The sequence below is a fragment of the Hetaerina americana genome, unplaced genomic scaffold (assembly GCF_022747635.1).
Source record: "Hetaerina americana unplaced genomic scaffold, ioHetAmer1.1.p SCAF_10, whole genome shotgun sequence".
Lineage (NCBI taxonomy): Eukaryota > Metazoa > Arthropoda > Insecta > Odonata > Calopterygidae > Hetaerina > Hetaerina americana.
Window position 1 is genome coordinate 5,933,424 of NW_027286070.1, and position 20,999 is coordinate 5,954,422.

General features: G+C 41.5%; 1 protein-coding gene across 2 annotated transcripts in view; it reads right to left on the minus strand.

The window, feature by feature from the left end:
• The window catches only part of LOC139699797 (mitochondrial basic amino acids transporter), a 30,935-nt gene extending 12,390 nt beyond the window's left edge, over positions 1–18,545 (minus strand). The window contains exons 1-2 of one of the 2 annotated variants that reach the window (XM_071598236.1): positions 18,079–18,545; positions 4,081–4,259 (exon numbers count right to left, since the gene is read on the minus strand). In XM_071598236.1, the coding sequence (XP_071454337.1) occupies positions 4,081–4,114 (34 nt within the window). In that variant the 5' untranslated portion in view covers positions 4,115–4,259; positions 18,079–18,545. Of the gene's footprint in view, positions 1–4,080; positions 4,260–5,339; positions 5,419–18,078 lie in introns of those variants that run through there. The other variant, XM_071598237.1, reaches the window with a different exon arrangement.
• Positions 18,546–20,999: the final 2,454 nt, after the last annotated feature.

The window sequence follows — 20,999 nt, forward strand, 5'->3', positions numbered from 1 at the left end:
CCGAAATAAATAGCAGAATTAATCATCCGCGGGGAATAATACATGCAGATACCTGCGTCTCCGTAATAAAGCGGGCCTCCAATGATTGAACGCCCTTTATGGAGTTAGCGACCGTCAGGGCATGTACAATCGTCCATGACGACCCGAGAAGAACAAGAATGATTCCTCTTGGAAGCGAGGAAAATGGAGTAGAGGGTTGCCCCTTGGTGAGGCGATTGTGGGCCCCACTTCAGGAGAATCGGCCGAATATTTCGATGATTCGCCGCCGAAAGGCGGGGATTCCCCGGAAGAGGTACTGACCGATGGCTTTCGGCACGTCAACAAGGGAAACCCCTCTTCTCGCTGCCCCAGTGATTCATTGCTCCATCGAGTTGCGATACCGAGAGATCCTCGACCGTGACATAAATGCAATTGCCCTAAGGCTCCAAGAGACGTCGTAAGTTTATTGACGAATAAATGTGTTATTGGAAGGCGCATCAACATTTATGTTTGATGTTTGTTTTTATTCTATTGCATTTCCTAAAGTTAAAAAATCATTTAAATAAGTAAATTAATCAAATGAAGTAGATAAAACATTTTAAATCTTGAGAGAAATGTCACATTTATAACGTTAAACGTCAGCGGTCCCAGTTTCACGTGTCATAACAAATGTCCTAGTTCGTAATTGCCATGAACGATTTCAAGGATTTAAGTATATGCATTTGTACTCGTACATACTTATATCCTTGAAAAATGTGACGTCTCACAAGTCTTAAACTATCCTGCCTTACTCTACTAAATTCTCCCAACAGCCTTCTCTCTCCTTCAAACATGCCTGGCATTTCTTCATTTGCTTGATTTCCATCAATTCTAATGTTTTCTATTCCTCTGCAAACACATTTCTCACAAGACTCCAATATATACTTTCCTTATTCAATCTTCATATTTTTGGATTTCGGTGAAAAATGAGCCTCAAACACTATTGTAAAGCATATTATTCGTTATCATAGTCGTCTAAATGGGTCAACACGATGTAATAACTCGGTTCTCCGATGCATTGAGAATATCAAAGTTTCATGAATCTTTCTGGAAATACGAACAACATTATGACTTAAGTTATCATTCTGTATTTGGCCTTGGACGACCTCTAAATATCACGGAAGTATCGTAGAAGCTGGTGCTCAGGGTCATTTTAATATCGTCCGACCAACACTTACGCCACGAATTGCATCACGCTATTCCGCACATCGATTCGAATGACAAAGAGGGAGGGTCGTTTCGCTCCGGAGCACTTGACCACTGCCCATCTCCTGTGACGTGATTGTGGGAGCGATTTGGAGGCGGAGGGGGAGTCTTACGGGGGTAGATCGTGCGTTTAGGGTAGGAACCCCAGAGGCTCATCGACGGACAGGGAAAGGAAATTGATACGTTTGAACCATTGCTGCAATCTCCGAAAGAAATGACGACAGCAATGGCATATATATATATATATATATCTTTTATATATATATATATATATATATATATATCTTTTATATATATATATATATATCTTATATATATATATATATATATATATATATATCTTATAAATATATATATATATATACACACACACATTCAAACACAAAATCCCGCCAAACGGCGAATAAATACTCATTTATATAGAAACAGATATAAGGAAAAGGGATAGGAACACACAAAGGACGAACACAATAAAGGTGGGGAAGGCGGAATCGACTTTCCTGTATGATTTTGTATGAATTCTAACCAACCCACTCTCCTTTCCTCTTGTGCCGTGTGTATTTCTCCTTTGGTGGGTGAAACAGCCCCCTGACGCCATCTCTTGGCTAAAGAATCGGGGCGCTTGGCGACATATTAGACCCACGGATCTCAGGGTATATTACGTTTCCTCGATAGCTCAAGTGGTTAAGAGCATCCGCCCGGCAAGTGGAAAGATCCGGTGTCCGAGTCCCGGTCAAGGAAATATTTTTACTATTGTGATCCGTTCGATTCCGCCTTCCCCACGTTTATTGTGTTCGTCCTTTATGTGTGTTCCTATCCCTTTTCCTTATATCTGTTTCTATATAAATACATATACATATATATATATATATATATATATATATATATATATATATATATATGAGTCTTACTTGAAGAAGGCCTCGGAGAAGGCCGAAAGCTCAAGCAATCTACAATGTGAGTGTCCTTTTAAGTATTACATAAAACTTGGACGTCACTAAAAATATAAATAGAAAGAAGGCTTGGAGAAAAGTCTCACGGATTTGAATAATAATCTAAACGGAGGAAAGACAGCGCTAGCAAACAAAACCATAGAGAAGCACATACAAATGAAACTCACACCTATTCCGAATTTTCGGTGGCCAAACCACCTTCCTGAGGTGGGTGGGGGAACTGAGTTTCTTCTTTCCCCAGAGGAAGGTGGTTTGACCACCGAAATTTTCGAATACGTGTGAGTTTCATTTGCGCTTATCCGTGTTTTTGTTGGCTAGCGCTATCTCGCTTCTCCGTTCAAATTATATGTATGTATACAAGGCCTGTGCTAAAAGTAATACGACTCATTGTTTCCCGAATAGACGGAGGGACGGACGAAGGTTTCTCTGGCTGGGTTCGAGGGAGTCTCAGGAAAGACTGGATGCCTGTAGAAGTTGGCTCCCAGCCTTGCGGAGTGCTGATTGTTTATCTGCGAAACCCCTATAACGTGACCACATTACGATCCGTCATTAATCGGTTGTTAGAACAGAGCTCCTCTATCAAATTTTGCGTGACACTGGGTAAAACTGAGAAAGAAACTCATGAAATACTTAAGGCAGCTTATGGTGATTACGCCATGTGTAGATCGGGTGTTTATGAGCGGCACCAGTTGTTTCGGTGGGGTAGAGAGGATATTGAAGACACCGAATGTTCAGGACGCCCATTGACCTCAAAAAGGGACGAAAATACTGCGAGAGTGAAAGTTTTGTTGGACAGGAATCGCAGATTAAGTGTTCGCATGTTTCTGATAAACTTGGCATCCCTTAAATTGATGTGCATCGACTTGTGACCGAAAACATGGGCATAAGAAAGGTATGTGCGAAGAATGGTGCCGCGAGTTTTCTATGACGAATGAAAGGAAACTCGCATGTGGATCATCCAGGGTAATCAGTGTAATCTTAAAAATGGGGCAGTGCTGCGGACGTCAACCATTGCTCGGTAGGTTACCTCCGGATAATACGAGATTCAATACCCTCGTACATAATCCAGACACAAGATGAATGCCCTCAGCCCACCCTTTGTTCTTTGAAGGTACCCTAATTTCGGTCGCCGCCTGGAGTCTAATATCGTGTAGCTGCACTAGATAATAGATATGACACTGGAGTGCCATACCATGGTGGAAGACATGCTACTAATTGCAAATAATTGCATGCATGTAATGAAATTCTAAAAGAAATATTGCCATGTTTCTTAAGTTTGGACCAATCTGGGTACATATTTTTACTATGATTCAGAGAGCACTTAAAATTCCACATTATCGTCTGCATTGCTGTTAAATGTTTTAATGACAGTGGTGCTTACGTTATTTTATGTACTCGTAATTCATTAACGATATCAAAATTCTTCTAGAATAAGGTCCTGATACCAATAGCATTTTACAAGGAGTCACATCTGTCAGCGCGCAGGCTTTGCATTACTACCAATCGGACACATCAAATTTCAACGTCTCGCTTGGCATGCTAAAAAAATATTTTACATTCTGGAAGTCTGCAAACAAACAAGTAAGGCTTTGTTTCGCACGCCAAACCGAAAAAAACTGGCAACTGACTGTCATTTTGTTCTTAGAACTCTTTTTGGAATCAATCTATTTTGTCGGAGATAACGACAATTAACCCCACCAGCTTACTAAACTTCCGCAAGTCTGTTCTACCCAGTTTGATTAATTATGAGCACACCACAGCACCCTAATACCAATAGACTTTTTTACCCTGCGCGGCATTGCAGTCCATTTCACACCCCCTGCATCTCCGTGAACTGGCAAGCGTGCCGTGTGGCGGATCGGAAAATGTAACAATCAAAAAAGAAAAAGCACGAAGGGCTCACCTCCCAAACAGCCAGCTGCGAAGTCCAGCGCCATGGCGAGCCGCGATCGCTTGGCGCGACGACAAAGAGCGGGACGCCGGAATCAGTCGGACAATCGGATTTCTCACAGGAGCAGGTACACTTAGAAACTGCTTGCGGAGACTCCATGAATAAGCGACTCTTCCACGGCGTTTTCTCGTCTTGAAGATGGGAGAAAAAAGAGGGGGAAGAAAAAAGGAAAATGTTTTCTTAGAAGAGATGAGAAGCGGGTGACGTTTCGGGTTGAATTCGCGCTTGGAGGGAGGGAGAGATAAAGAACTGACAGCAATCGACTGCAATCTCACTGACAAAAACATGCGTGGCACATAATGCAGAAATTTCCAACTCCTCCGCTACGGCTTGTGTGACACGGAAAAGTGAAGTTATCATGCACTGGAATAGTTTTCCCAGTGGTGTCCTGTAGTTTACGTTCCCGTGCAGAGACGCGGCGGCTTTTTTGAAACGCCACTGTTTCAGGCGCCTCTTGCTCGTCATCTTAAGGCCAAAGAAGTTGTGCGTGGATTTTAAAATTTATATTTCATCAGAAGTTGTCATCATTTAACTTTGAATTATTAATTGGGATCGGGAAAATCATGTGATTCTTAATTCAAACGTGGCAAAACGCGCAAACCTACGAACACTTAAACGGTTACTCTCAGATGACAAGCCACAACTTTTGACATTATCGTCTATTTTCTCGCTCGAAATCATTGGACACGAAAACATGCACAAATAATTATGACAAGTATAATGATAAATATTCTCCATAACCTGATTAAGAAGCGTTAGAGCAGAAGTAAGATCTGATGCTCTCCCGGCGTATCTGCTTGATGAAGTTTTCTCGGGCCTTTCACCGGCTCAGGGGTTCTACGTTGGCCGTCTGCCGGTTCCATCTGCCCTGAGGACGACGCACACGAGTCGAGCATCAAAACATCGGCCAACGTGGAACCCCTGACACCGTAGAAGACTCGAGAAAACGTCATCAAGCATTGAAGCACTTTTAAATATAAATTCTCCCAGCCAGTAGTGTTGCAAAGATTGAAACAAATTTTTTGAAAAACGCGTTTAAAATTCGATTTCACTCGCCAAATAATTATAATTTCTCCACAGGAGAAGAACCCTAAGCCAAGGCAATGATGTTCTATATCCCGAGTCGCCCCGACAAAATTTTACGCTTCAAACAGTTCATTAATTCCCCCAATTAAGACTAAAGGAACATGCGATGACCACGGGACACCAACCTGTCAGATTCACGTAAGGCTACGGAAGTCGCGAAGGAAACGGTTGCCATGCCTCGAAAGGAAAAAATAAAAGAAAAAGACTAATGGCGACTATTTTGGAGTAGGCGGACGTTGCTGCATCTCCCGTGGCGGCCAGCGAATGACACTCTTGGCTGCGCCACCTCGCGAACACGGCCTTCCGAAGAAGGCGCGAGCAAGAATGTCGAGAACGCCAATGGGAGCGGGCCGCACTGATCGGCCCCGTCATCTACGACACCTTTTTATTCGAACAGCAGCAAATCCCGGTAAACGATAACGCACGGAGGGAGGACCATCCCGCAGCTCCTTTGTTTGCTCGCTGGCTTGTTTATTTATGCTCCCTGAGTACTTATTCGTTTATTTTTCTTTCTTTAAGATCACGCAGCACAGCCTCGCGGAAATCCTTCCGCTCGTCCGGAGATAGCAGGGCGTCCCGCCGCCATCGAGCAGATTCCCGTCTCCATTTACTCAAGGATGAGACGATAAGGGGTTTTCCTTGGGGGGGGGGGTATTTTAGTGTAGAAGGGAGGAGGGATAGGGATGGGGCGTGCGTATGTCGGCGATAAGCAATTTTCTCACCTCTTCCTATCGGGTCCATCGGAATCCCCATCCCCCTCCCAAGAGAGCCGGACGAATACTCGACGTTCTCAAATCCGTCAATGCATTTTCGCCTTTGGGCGCCAAACGCCCAAGGCTCGAATAATTTCTCTTCGTCCCCGCACTTCGTGGAGGGACAAAGAAATATTATTCGACCAGCAGCCGCATCCCGAAAGCGGGTCTAATTTCGTTCGGTTCGCCGGTTGATAGGCCTGATTATTTGGAAGTCGATAGAGAGAGGGAGATAACCACAAAAGGGTTTGTTTCAGCCATATCCTAGCAAAATAGGGTGATATTAATGCGTATTATACTATACCAACATTTTACTATCATTTTAGTCTCTAAATTTCAATTTTAACGCGTTTTCACTTAAAAGTGACATTCCTTGCACACGTCTGCAACAGTTTTCAAGGTACTGAATTTTAATATATTCATTTATCACAAATATTATTAATTAAACTATCTGAAGAACAATATGAAAAAGCAAACTACAATTCTTTCATGTCTATCAGCTTAACGAAATGTCAGCATTCCAATGTTCCTTGAAGAAAGCTTTAATTTCTTAGGTGAATTAATCATTTAGTACTTACGAGGGTGCTCTGAAAAGTTTCCGACCTCAAAAATTTCAGGAAAAATGTCTTGTATCTTTGTTAGGTCGGAAAATTTTCAGACCACCGACGCATAAATGGCAGAACCCAATTGACCCATTTTTTCAAATCAGGAGTTTCTCAATTGCGTCAATTTATCATTCGTACTAAACGAGTCCACAGCGACCAATATCGAAATTTGGGGGCCATCACTTTATGACGCTTTGCAAAATTTCTTCACTAAATTAATGATTTTGAAACGGCCTTATCTACAGTCTAGCGCGTGAAAAATGTATATGTTATTCACTCGGCGTGTTGTCCACATGGACACCTTTTCGGTGAATATATTCTAGGTATAACTCCACTTGTTACCAATTTTATTTACATACCGGTTATATAGTACGTACATTTTTTGATGCATCATTATTTTCAATATCCTCAGTCTCCAATAATTTAGTCTCAGAATAATTCGATTGCCAGAGTTACGGCGGATTTGCGGAAATATCACAGGAAGCACAGCAGTCGGAAGGAAGTGGGGTCATAATGTGATATTTCTTTCTCATTGCACGTAATTAAAGGCGTGCGGTAACATAGTAATACAAACTCAGGTTGGTTTTGGTTAGTTGCGATGCAAACTCGAAGGCAGATTTCAAGTCATCATCTCAATGAGTTATCAATCAGGGGATTGGGAGTCATGGCGGATCCCATGTATCTCAACATTGGATTCATGTTCCCACCTACCAATTACTTCGTTCCCTCATTGCTCCTTGTCGCGGCATGTTCCATTATTTATCTCTCATAGTTCATCCTCGGTCTTCTTCCATAATCCCTTACGTTCAGGAAAAGTGAGTCGGAATACAAAAATTACCACCCACTGGTAATTACAGATTAATGCCCTTTTACGTATTCGAAAACCTTGGGCAGGTTTTCAAAGAAATTTTGCAATTTTCAATGAAACCTTGATACGCTAAAGATTTTAAAATCATATCTCAATAATTTCCTAAACATCGCGCTATACTGTCCCTGATATATTTTGTAAAGTAACTTGGTATGAACAAGTTAATTGGTCGTCGCGTGATGCCGAGGAAGTGGTTCCACATGCCCTCAGTATTTTTATGTTTGCTAAAATGATTTTAATTAACGAATTAACTTCATAACACGAGTTGTAGGTCATTATAATCCTCTTTTTTAAACAATTCGACTTTTTCTTCATGTTACATAATTTTTTCTGACCTCAATTAAGAAGAGTTGAGCTCATTTCTCGCTAATATAATATTTTCCATGTTTAGGATCTTTTCGGATACGCTCAATGCTAATACGTTAGAAAAAGTTCTGTCCCTGGATGCTGAAGTGGTAATTTAATGTATAAAGCTCGGGTAAAAGAATGTATAGAAATGAATCGCAGATACATTTGAATAAACCCCCGTTTCAAAACTGTATGTGTTTCGATGGCCGTTTTGGGATGAGAAGCTTTTGGCCCACCCCGATTCAAATACTACTACCATGGGATTCCTGCCTTATGCGGTGGCAACAAATTTCCAATAATGTTAAATATAAGTAAAGTATGCGTCATAAATGACCTTTTTGGTTTCGCAAGCTAGCTTATTAACTTCTTACTTCATCATTTATTTCAAAGTATTTCAAGAGTTTTGTTAATATCTAATTCTCAGCTCCTTATATCAATGTGATATTTGTATTTACTTTTAGTGAATTAATTGTTTCAAGGGGTCTTTAGCATTAATAGACAAATATTTTTAACGTGTAATCGAAATTCATCCCATTTTCGCCGTGAACGTGATTTTGTGCCACATCGAACCTCAAGGTTCAAATTGACCGCGAATACCTGTCAGTCGCTCACCCTAGAGTCGTCAACTCACTGATCAGGGAAACCAATGATCAACTGTTGTTTGGGTCATCCGTTCGCCTAGGACGCCTTCTAAAGGATCACGATTTTGATACAGCACCCCATCCGAAACCAAAAAAGTAAAAGTCTCTGGGTGAGGCTGAGCCTGTAGTCTCAGTCTGTGCTATTTTGTTTATAAACAGTCTGGCGTTCGGATCCTAATGATCTTAGACTCAGAGTTACATGCAACAGAAGGCGAAGTAAACAGTCGTAAAGACCTCCTATCAATACGGCATATAATTAAATGTTGAGAAAATGTATTTATGATTTGAGTCCGGTTTCATTCTTCAATTCGGATTTGCACGCATGTGGTGGTCCAAATGAGTGAGAAACAAACCATTCAAACGCGTGAATAAAATTACTTAATATAAGCACTAAATATAAATAACATTTTATTTACTCGTGTACAACAGGGAAATAAACATGTCATTCATCCCTTTTGGACTAATTAACCATCGGCATACATATTCAATTGTTAAATCCCTTATCAGACTACCATATCGATGCATTTACTGCAGCACTAATCGCCATGGCCTAAAATTTCTCTAGTGCGTTTGACGAGGTGAATTAAAATATGCGCATTAATTATTAATTGGTGAGATTGTAAAAAATATAACAAGTCCAGAGGGTTGAAATTTTTCGTAAAAGGTAAACAGATATTTCGTCGAGTAATTTCACATGTTCACAATCACAGGTAATCAATCTGAAGATTGGTCCGAAGTAGATCTCCAAGCTCTATCTCTGCTCCATTCCTCTAAATCTCTTCACTCCCTCCTATCTCTTTGCAGCAACACTTTCCATTATATACTACTCATAATATTCATCTTTGGTTTTTTCTGTAGTCCTTCCCCTTCATTTTTCCATTGATGTCCAATCTTTAGATACATAGATGGGTGCGTCTAATCAATCTCATTTTTCTTCTTCTTGTAAGTTCCCTCTTGAGACTTTTTTCCTCGCACACTCTTGAATACCTCTTTATTTGATAGCCAGCCTATCCATTTTACTTTCAGCACTCTTTTTTACATGAAGTACCACATTTTCTCCTACTACTCTCGTTCAAGTCGAAATTCCGTTGAAAAGTAGATTTCATATACTATATGTGCTGACAAGTCGCTCCCCTATGTCTGTGCTAGTACCATTTGCCATTTGTAGTTGCTTTATCTGATAGAAACCATTCTTCCTCATTCCTATTCTGCTTACTGTGACCTCATTGCTTCTTCTATCAGTAGCAATGCTTAAATATCAAAACTTTTCAATGTTTCAATGTGTTTTTCCATAATATCACTTGGATATTGATCTTGCCTGAATATTATCCTACTTGGACTCTTACCCAAGTTTTTATCCTGCTCATCTTGAGATTGAACTTTTCATCCACTTTTGTGTACTGGCTAGTATCACTCTACGGTCTTCTTTTTTCTCTACAAAAATATCCTCTACGACGCCCACAAATCATAGCATGCATATTCTTTCACCGTCACCTTTTCACGCTACCTCTCTCTTCTATCTTGTTGTCTCCTCAATGTACACATTCAATATCATTGGCGATAATGAGAAAACCCTACTGCTTCCTTTATTTTAGTTTGCTCCTTGCTTTCACCACATCCAATCACTGCCACCCTGCGCTACCTTCTTAAATATTACATCTGTCTCCTGTTGTTGTACTTCATTCCAATTTATTTGAGGTAATTTGGCATCATATTCCATTAAGCGTTGCCAAAAGCTTTCTCAATATAAACAAATTCAGTGCAGGAAAATTGTTTTCTATTCACTTCTCAACGATGGCTCTAAGAGCGGGGGAAGCTTCTCTTCTTCCTCTACTCCGTCTTAACTCTAAATCCGTATTGACCCACACATAAAATTTCCACCTTCTTTTTCATTCTTTGGTATAATATTCTTGCAATAATTTTCAATAAATAGGTAGCTAGTTCTGAAGTTTTCACATTATTCTGCATTTTTCTATTACGGTATGAACACTTGCATTCGTCTTAAAGTCAATCGGTATTCATCCGCTCATGCATATATACGAAGCTAATATTAAATAATTGCTGCCTGAGATTTATAATTGCCAGAGTTTGAGTTGCTTCTGAGGCTTTACTAATAGAATGCCCTACCCCCCAGGCTTTTTTGGCCTAAAGTCATTCACCGCAATATCAAATGAAAAGAGTTGAAAAGAAATGTATTAGGTTTTTAGGGAGTGACATACACGGCGTACCGCATGTTAACATATTCTCACAGGAGAACTTCTCTTAAAAACTATCATTTTTTGTCCGTTTTCTTTGAAAAAATCGTTCGTTTTTATGTTATAATTAAGATAATAAGCTGATAAGTTTTTCAAGTAGACTTAGAGAGAGAGAGAGGGAGAGAGAGCTAACAATATCGCAGGTTTTTCAATGACCAATGAGACATTTCTGCATTTATTGAGAAACGCAGAGAATACGGGGCCATAAGAGGGAGACGAAATAAAAAATGAAGAGGCTAAATGGATCCTCTTACTATTTTTGTCATTTATTATTATTTAAATAAAATATTTCAACCGTAATTTTGAAAGATATTAGTTCATAGACATCATGATTTTTCATTGGTGCATCTAAGTGAGCAAATCTAGAAAATTGCGTAATTGATAAGCAATCCCCTTTTAATCTCGTCCATGTAATTTCAAGGAGCGAGCGGCGATCGAATTTGTCTGCTACCTGCCAGTGTGCAAATATCAGTAAACTTGCTAAGGGAAATAAAATTAAAAAAAAAGAAAATATTCGCAGTTGTACTAAAATAATATTTGACTTACTTTAATAAACGTACCCATACTATACTGCCAAAGGCATTTTAAAATTTAAGGGGCAGGGGGTATATTTGCTTGGCGAGAGCAATTACAGTGATTTTTGTCAAAGCAAGATTACTTTTTCATCTCTTGAAACGGCTTGATTTTCTATATTTCTTTGAACTTCAATCTCTGATGGCTGAAATGTGTGGTCTTGAATAAAGCAAAGAAAAAAGTAAAAGTAGAGGAAAATCCAGGATCATTGGTGAACGCTGTTATTAAATTTATCTTCTCATCCCTTCTTTATGTTCTCGCAATGGTCAAGACTTTTCTGTCGCCGATTTACAAGTAAAGTTTGTTAGATTCCTAAGTTCTTTTGTTCAAAACTCTTCGCTCCTTCCCACCTCACTTTACTTTGTCCTACCACACGAGACTGGTTATTTCAAGTATCCTGTCAAGATCAACTAATAGGGCTAATGTTAGTGCTGAAGTGCTCGATCGGAAATGCAAAATCTCTTACGTATGAAATGTAAGAGAATGTCTTCAAGAATTCTTTCTGGGAATATTATTGGTTACACTGCAAGCACTATAAGTACCCAAGCATTAATGTCCTGCTGAGATTTCTTCAGCAATTATTTCCTCTTTCCGGCGACTTTTGCTAATCAACGATTCCTGTAGTCGATTTATTTCATTTCTTTTTGCCGCTTTCTGACCTCCCTAATTGCAAGGCTACCAGTGAACATTTTTTCGGTATTTTATTCTGGTATTGGCAATAATTTGTTTTAGTAGGCGACGGGGTTTCTGGGTGGGTGGACAATCTTCAAACTTCGATCTTACGTCAGAAAGACGAAAATATATATATATTGTATCCTCAATTGATAATTATGAAAAAAAGAGAAGAAATAAGATAGTAGATGGTGTAGAGAATGCTCCTGTATCTTAAATACCACGCCTTTAGAAGGCGTGTTTATGGTAAATATCGCCTGATTTTTTCAAAAAGTTTAAATTTCAAAAGTTGAAGGTTAAATATTAAAAAACAGTGATTAAACAATGCAGACATTATAGGGAAAAACTGGTCTCGAAAAGAAAAAGATTTTTCTTCGCATACTCAGGTGGAGCAATGTAAAATCCTTCGTTTATATTTAGGAAAACCTTCGGGGCATGTTAACTAAGGATCATTCGTGTAATCTTTGCATCTGTGACGCATGAATATGCCATTCGACGTATGCTCCTATGAGATACTGGTACAGTGGATGAAACTCATTAGTACAGTGGATGAAACACTTATTTTGAGCTAATTTTCCACTAGCACGTATATGGGTGTGCCCGTCTTTTCGGGGAAACTTAAAAAAGGTTATTTCCTTTTCCTGACCCTTTAAACGCCCTCCCTCATCCCTTACCCATCCCACCTGGTGCTTACATCACCTACCACACACCTTTTTGGTGGATTACAGGGTATTTATAATACCCAAAGTTACGATCATAGAAGCAGAGCTTAGAAGTTTACCCTACCCGGATCAACTTGCCCATCCGATGTGTTTCTCGCTGGAATTTACTAAAAACACGAGAAGAGATATTCCTCACGAAGTGTTTTTGCATTGAAAATGTCTGATCTCTAATAATAATAATAATACTATCAATCAATTTAATTCCTAATTAAATAAAAAAGTCCTCTACCACAAACGAACCAAAATTAGGTGCTCAAAAGGAGACTCTTATTCTGGAGTTACAATTCCTTGAAATCAGCACATTCGCTCACATTTTTACATTGATACTCTACAGCCAAAAGAAGATTTTGAATGATCAAATAGCCTGTTCAACGCTAAAATGATGCATTTATTTGCCTCTCCTAAGAAAATGTAACGCCACAAGAGACTTATATTGAACACTTCTTCAATTCCGAACACTTATTACCTCCCTTAATTGCATCCAACATACCTATTCTACTCTTTCCCCTTCCTCGCTTACCTAACCTTTTCCCCTCTATCACAGACTCCATCACCCAATTCCCCATAAAAACGCTGTGCATCCATTTTTCCTGCTTTCTTATGATTTCTCCCACCTATTCTAACCTGCTCCTTTCTCACTATACCATTAGCACCTTCTCGTTTGTTTTCTTTTCAGGCTACTTCACCTTCTCCATCCTTCCCCACACCTACACTTCAAAATCCTCCAATCTCCGCTTATCATCCTGCTTCAATGACCATGTTTCCACACCGTACAATATCACGCTCCACGTCCAACTTTTGACGAGCCTTTTCGTAAGATCCTCACACAAACGTATCTGTTCTCAATTCCCTCCTGCTTGTGAAGATACACTCTCTAACGCAATTCTTCTTCTTATAAGGTCCAGAACACTTCCGAGGTAGTTAAACAGTTCCATCTACTCTAATAAATGAACTCCAGTTTTATTATTTAACTCGGCTTTTCTCTTTCTAAAAATCTGATAATATTTGTTATGCTTGCATTTATTTACATTCCATACCGAAACCCTTGACTGACTTGCAACCTAAAGCCTGATCATCCGCAAGCCTTATTGATTCTATGAAATCCTCACCGACTTTCGATCCTATCTCCTGTTCTTCCCACGTCTCTTTTACCGTCTAATCCATATAGACATTGAACAAAAAGAGTGATAACGGACACCCCTGTCTTACGTGAGAACTACAGAACAATAATTTTGATTTCGCATGCAGCTAAAGTGGTTCTCAGGACCATCAGTAAGAGGATGGAGTGCAGGCCAAATGATTACTAAAGGGATGATCAGCCTTGGTTCAGGAAGGGGAGAGGCACATGTGATAACTCAGTAGTAAGGTTCAACAATAGAGAGGGACATAGAATACAATCAGGATGTATCTGTTTGATTCGTGTATTTCGAAGAGGCTTTTCATTGAGTGAATTGGGAAAAACTAATGGATGCACGTATATTGCGGAGGTTAGGAGTAGATTGGAGGGGTAGGAAACTAATCCGACCCCCGCACATGTCTGACTGCTCTGATGTGAGTATGGTCGTAGATTCAGGATTCCTCCCACCCACGGAACTTGTGTACATGGTATTAGTGAAATTTCATCCTATTACAACCATATTAGTGACACTACTTCCCTTTTGTAACTCGATAACTTCCTAATTATCAGCATGAAGCTGCATAAACTACATAACATATTTCTAAACACGAATAATGTAAAAAAAACGTTCGTCTTAACTTTATAATCGTGCAAAATTCATGAAATACTTTCTATCACTAACTAATCAGTTTATAAATACAAATTTTAGAATCATACCAAATTCGACTCAATACTGATATTCCTTCTTGACCTTTTTAAAGCCTATGCAGTATCCAGATACAAAACACGTCCCTGTAGGTGTGTCGGGGTGGCTAACAAATAATTTCAGATTCCAGCGTTCTTCCAGGTTTTTCGAGGATTTATGTTCCAAGATATTATGCTACCGAATTAACCTCTACTGCATTAGAGCTAACACCATCCATGATAACTCTTTATACCCGACTATTTGAAAATTTTTAATGCAGCCGAGGATATTTTTATTTATGCCATAGGCATTTATGAGCAGTTTACTATGAGGTGCTTTGTCAAAAACTTGCTTTAAATCTAGCGAAACTCTATCCACTGAACCTTTGTTCTCTCCAGAACCAAAGATATCATGAACAAAAAGCGCAAGTTATCTCTCGCAGGATTTACCCTTTTGGAAATCGTGCTGATTTTTTATCTATAGCTCAATGCAACCATTTCAAAGTGTAAAAATCATTCGCCTTGGCCGGAATCTCCCGCAGTTTATTTGGAATTTATCTATAACTCCTGATCATCGAGGTGTCTCACGATAAAACTAGGCAGTTAATGTTCTGTTACCTTATACGAAATGAATGGGAGGGAAATAGGTCTGTGATTGGCCGTTTCTTTCTTGCCTCCGTTTTAAACATAGATGCCCGTACGTGACTATGTGCCGAATCATGGCCTTGTACGGGAGAACCTTTGCATATAGTCGGAGGGGACTAGTGGACTTGATAAGCGGATAGATAGAAAAGAGTGTATCATTGGACTTGTTAAGGGTGTATTCATTGTGGGTCTTCCAGGCTAACTTGGAGTCGAACGCTGCGGAATTTCGCGTAGGAACCTTGGGGGATGAGGGTGCTCTCATAATACAGTCGAGTGCATTTGGGCCGTTTCCAGCGACGGGTAAAGTTGGCACTGATACATTTCCCAGGGTTGACTGCAAGTTTCCACTCCTACATACAGGCAGCTATATCGTCCAGGTGGTCTTTTATGTTACCTCCGCCGTGTACGGACAGAATGAACGGGATACAACCGCAGTATCAACGGCGTAGAGGAACAGTTCTGTCTTTGGATTTGCCGGTAAGTCATTAACGCAGATGTTGAAAAGAACCGGAGAGAGAACAGCGCCTTGCGGAACCCCAGATGAAATAGGACGGATGGTAGAGGTTGCTTGGTTGACGGAAGTAAAGAATGTACGGCCGGTTAGAAAAGATTGCATAATTTTGATGAGGTGTAACGGAGGATTATATTGATATATAGATAGATAAACATCTTTGTTCGGGCGAAATTGAGACCATCAGGTCCCTTCTTCGATTTAACCCTTTATCGACGGAGTTTTGAAAACAGGCCCTTCGTCCACACCTACATCTACATAGTATCCCGCAAGCCCCCACAAGGGCATGTGGCTGGGGGTCTTAGGTTACCACCCGTTATTAAGAATAAAACCGCATGCAAAACCAAACATTCCATGCCAATCTACACACACAAAATCGCATATGTTGATGCAAAAACCCTTACAACTCGCACACATGCAGATACACATACTACCACACAACACACACATGCACCTACGAATGTTTTCTACGAAACATTTTATCTAGTCCTAACTTATAAATTAAACGTCTTTAATATTTCTATAGTAACTTTGGTTCCTTAGTATTATAATTCCTGATTGTCCGGGGAGAGAATGAATATTTGTATCTGTACTGGAATCTATCTCCCTTATCTTATCTTTATGGTTCTTATTATAATATTTTTTCACGAATCTGGTGGATTATTTATGGACTTATCTAACTCTTCTACCCGTTAAGATCGAATGCACGCTGTAGATCTGAGTAAGCCACCTGGGAGTTCTTATGGAAGTTGAACACCAGCGTGTTGTTTTTCATCAGACGAACAATTGGGTTTGTCGTAGAGTGGCATTGGCGGAAGCCGGTTTGCCCCAGGTGGATAAGGTCCCGAGCAAGAATTTCCTCTTCTAGGATAGGATGGATGCCTCAAGTATTTTTCTAAGGTTTGGTAGAAGCCTGATCGGTAGTTTGCCGGGTCGATCTCTTGTTTAGGTATGAGAACCACATGGGCAAGTTTCCAGCATGTGGAAAAATAGCAGTTTGTGAGGCAAGAACTTATGATGACCAGGAGGTGGAGAAGGAAAGGCTTCGGGAGGTTTTTAAGAATTTTTGTAGATTTGATCATGACCAGGAATTGACTTGGGTTTGGTACGCCGAATGATAACGGCCAATTCTTGAAAGGTCACCGGGTCGGGAAGTAGGTAACGGTGAGAAAAATGGTGACGTATTGTATGGGGACACCTCGTCGTCAAGGATGGAGGACGAAGTCTGCACCAAAAGTCAGGAACAGGGAAGGAAGCTTATAAGGAAACTTGAGAAAATGATCGGCAATCCCGTTAAGCTCCCGACAAAGAAATAATCAGCTATTTTGAAATTCAAGGACAACAATGGGAGTATTGAATTTGATTTGAGTGTTATCAATCAGGAAAAGTAAAAAATTATGAATTCTTTAGTGTACTCCGTCTCTGCTCTCGGTGCTGATGGGCCATGTAAAGAAGACAGGACGGCAAGCAAGGAAAGAATGATTCTGTGGCGATAAACGGAGAGCAATGGGTAGAGATAACGCGGTTATTGGCAGAAGGGCTCTATTCGTTGCCTATGGACCCCCCGGCTCACCCACCGTGTGACTCCGCACTGCAAGATCTTCCTGGGAAACCGTCGGCGGATTTGGGAATAAGGAATAGGGCCCATTATTAAAAAAACTAGTCAAACATTTGCTGCGAAGTCGTAAACGTGACATTTACGAATATTTTATTTCTTCACGCCAATGTTTCGTAGATATTTTCTTAATATTAATGTCTGATTTTTCAAAATATTTACCAACACAAATTACATCATGGACGTATATATCCATATCCTATGCACATTTCCTGCCATATTTTATTAAGATTTTTGATGGTCCTTCCAAATCTATTTTTCGTTTTCTTTATGATCATATTTTTAAATAGTCTCCGGGAAAAATACCATGTGCTGTCGAGCAAAACGGTAAAAATGCACGTAGCCCCTCTCGTGTTCGATCACACTGGCTACTCCGCGCGCATCACATTATCAGCGTGAAAATTTGTTTTCTAAATATCCGTTTCCCTCTAATTCTCGATTTTCAAACGATTATTTGGAATCTGACTCGTCCCTTTCTGTGCACCATTTTCATTTCTGCCGGTGCCATTGGTGTCGCCCGGCTTCCAGCACTGGTATGGGCTAGTCAGGACGTGGATACACGATGACCCATTCTTAACAAAGAGCTGGACTCTCAAAACAGGGGGAAAACGTTCACATCGGGAATTACCCAATCGCACATCCCGAATTTGCAAAAAGAAACTATTAGAACCCTTTCCCGAATATGTGGCCACCCTGATTATTGTCAAACCTCATTCCTTGCCATAAGTAGTGTTACCCCTGGACTATATTAATTTACGATATTATTTTCAAAAAACGGTCAACAATTTAATTTGGCATACCCATAATCATTATTGGGTTGATAATAGGGTTTAGTAGAGACTAGGGTCATGCTCACTTCACGCCAGCGTGCATTTCTCGAAGCGGAGAACGGCCCACCGGCCTCCTTCCCCAACGCGTTGTCCACCTCCCGACGGGGGTGCGCTTCAGAGCCTCCTCTCCCAATTGCCCACCGTCAGTCAGGCACCCGAACCGTGGAGGACCGCCGGCGTCTCCAAGTTGACGAGATATCAGGCGTCGGGCTTCGCGGACACTAAGGGACCCGGTCACTGCACTTTTTCTTATTTTTTTCGTCTTCGAGCACCATTCGGGGTTGGGGGGAGGGCACGCACAGCGGGCAGAGGGGAGCACACGGACACTCGCAAGGGCGGCAGGGGAAAGTGAGTGGCCACGGCACGCGCTTCCAACCACGGTACGAGTGTTCCTCTGGTCCACTCTCGGATGAGGCCCGCAGTGAACTCCGACGGACAGCAAGGAGAAGAGGGAGCGACCACTTGTATTCCCCTTCCTCCGTTCATCACACGCACGAGTGTCGTCGATGAGTGACCCCGACCTTGGGACGTTGCCTCTCTCCGGTGGAGAGTAATCCTTATCATCATGAGAGGGTGCCATCCCCCCGCGCCCCCCCACCCGCGAGTGACCAACGCGACCGCCGTGTTGCTGATGGGCAACAAGCCTCGGAAAAGGGCTGGGGCCGCGCCGAGGCGTGGGGAGGACGAACAGCTTTTCCCAAGCGGGAGGTGGGGATGCTGTGCGTCCCTCGGACCCTCGGCCTTTTGGATGGATAGCGGAGGGGCGAGCACGCGTAACCGGAAGTGTATCCGTGGGAGAGTGCTCCGCGAGAGGGCACCGTGGGGGTGCGCGCCACCCCCTTCGGATCTCCCCCAAAGGGGTGAGACCGGCCGTCGTTCGGTCCTCGGGGCCGGAGCAATCGTCGCCGGTGCCCCCATTCGAAGATGGAAGGTCGAAGATCGAGGCCGTCCTCTGCTCTATATCCGAGAGACGTCCGCGGATTTTGGTTGGAGAAAATATATATACTATATATATATATATATATATATATATATATATATATATATATATATATATATATATATTTTATATATATAAACAAATGTATATATTTCATTTTCCGGCCGTTTGGATAGAGATATTTAGATCTTCTTCAGGCAAGAGAGTAATGTTTTTCACCGAAGCCGCCAATAAAAATTTGTATTCTATGGAACAGCCAAGTTTCCTTTCTTTGGCTTCAAAAAGGAGTTCCGCGGAAGGACGCCGCACGCCGTTGCTCCCTCTGGTTTACTTGACCAGCGACCCATGTCTCCAATCAATAGAGGGCCAAGCGATTTCTTTCACGCAAAACTCCAATTTTGCAAGCTTATCTTCTCTGGAAGAGCAGTGGCCGCCTCCGATAGGTCTTCTAAGCCTGGAGGCTCGTTCCCTTCACACTTCCCAAACTCCACGGCCAGGAAGGTCAGAGGGCGCGGAATACAGACCATATCTCCCGCCCGAAATCTTGCGGTGAAGGAGGGAGGCTGCCTCCAGAAGATAAACACTGACTGGGCAGCGGTCAATGAAGACGGCCGCTGTGGCCCTCCGCATCACCCACCGCAGAACGGCACCCCCGATCGACGATCCCCTCTTCGATACCCAATTCTTCGTAACCATCAATATTTTCGAATATTTTGATATGTTCAACAACTAAAACTAAACTAAACTTCATACATGTCGCTAAGGTGAAAACCACGTTCATCGTATTACCTAAATACTGTAAAATGTATCACGAAATTCACATAAAAAAATTACATACTCTTGAATCAACTTTGGGGTTACCAATTTTATCATGCGGCTGCGAAATATCTTACGCTTTGAGGAATAGACCGGAAATCACATGAAGCCCAAAGATGCTGGCTACTTGGAATTACACCAGGATATCGAACAATAAACTACCAAGTATTGACCATCATAGCCAGACTAATACCATCAACTTTCACAATAATGGAACGAAAAGCCATTTCAGGACTAAAACGGAAAGTCACCACGAATATATAAAGGAAGCATATTGACCTAAGAGTCATAATAAAACTTATTTGATATTTACGTGCCTATTCCTCTCAGTCCTTAAAGCACGTCTAGCGATGACATTTGAAATGAGCCAAAAACTATATTGATAATATTGAGCTCTTACGCCTAGTAGTATAAATAAATGAAAAACTCCAATAGCCGTAAACAGAGGACTGTTTACGGCTATTGGAGGTTTTCATTTATTTATGAGCCAAAAACTGATAGAGATATAAACTGACCATGGGAGTTTTAAGACATGCAGTCAAATCTCGTTAATGTGCCACCTCGCTACTATGCCACTTTCGCTAATATACCACTTTTGCTCGGTCCCACCAAAATTCAATACAAAATAAAGTTACTATGCCACCACCTCCTCTCGCTACTATGCCACTATTGTATGACTATTAAAACGCACGGGTCGTGAAAAAGTCTGTATTTCTGCGCAGTGCTCGATTATTACACTCACGTCCCAAAGTCGAACGAAAGACGAACGAAGTCCAGCTGCGCACAACATAGCCAATACGTACGCGCATAGTCTGGCTGTGTCAAGATGAAACACGCCAAGTCAGTCCTAGTTGACCAGGGAGATTAGCTAAAAATGGGGCAACGAAGTTAAGAGAACCACCGTGGAGGGCACTCTCAGGAAGATGGGTGCCATCGAAGCGCATGAAGTTGACGCAGGCTCACGACCCAAGCTTGATCACTCTTCTCGTTGGGGCAAACATGAGTGGCAGCGAGGAGTTCCCTCTTCTGGTGATCGGCAATTCCAAGAGACCCCGTGCCTTCAAGAACTAGGAGATCCCGGTCGAGTACAAGGTGAGCTCTAAGGCGCGGATGACGGCGACGCTTTTCGAGGAGATGTTGCGTGCGTGAGACGGACGATTCGGCCAGCAGGGACGCGGAGTGCTGGTCTGT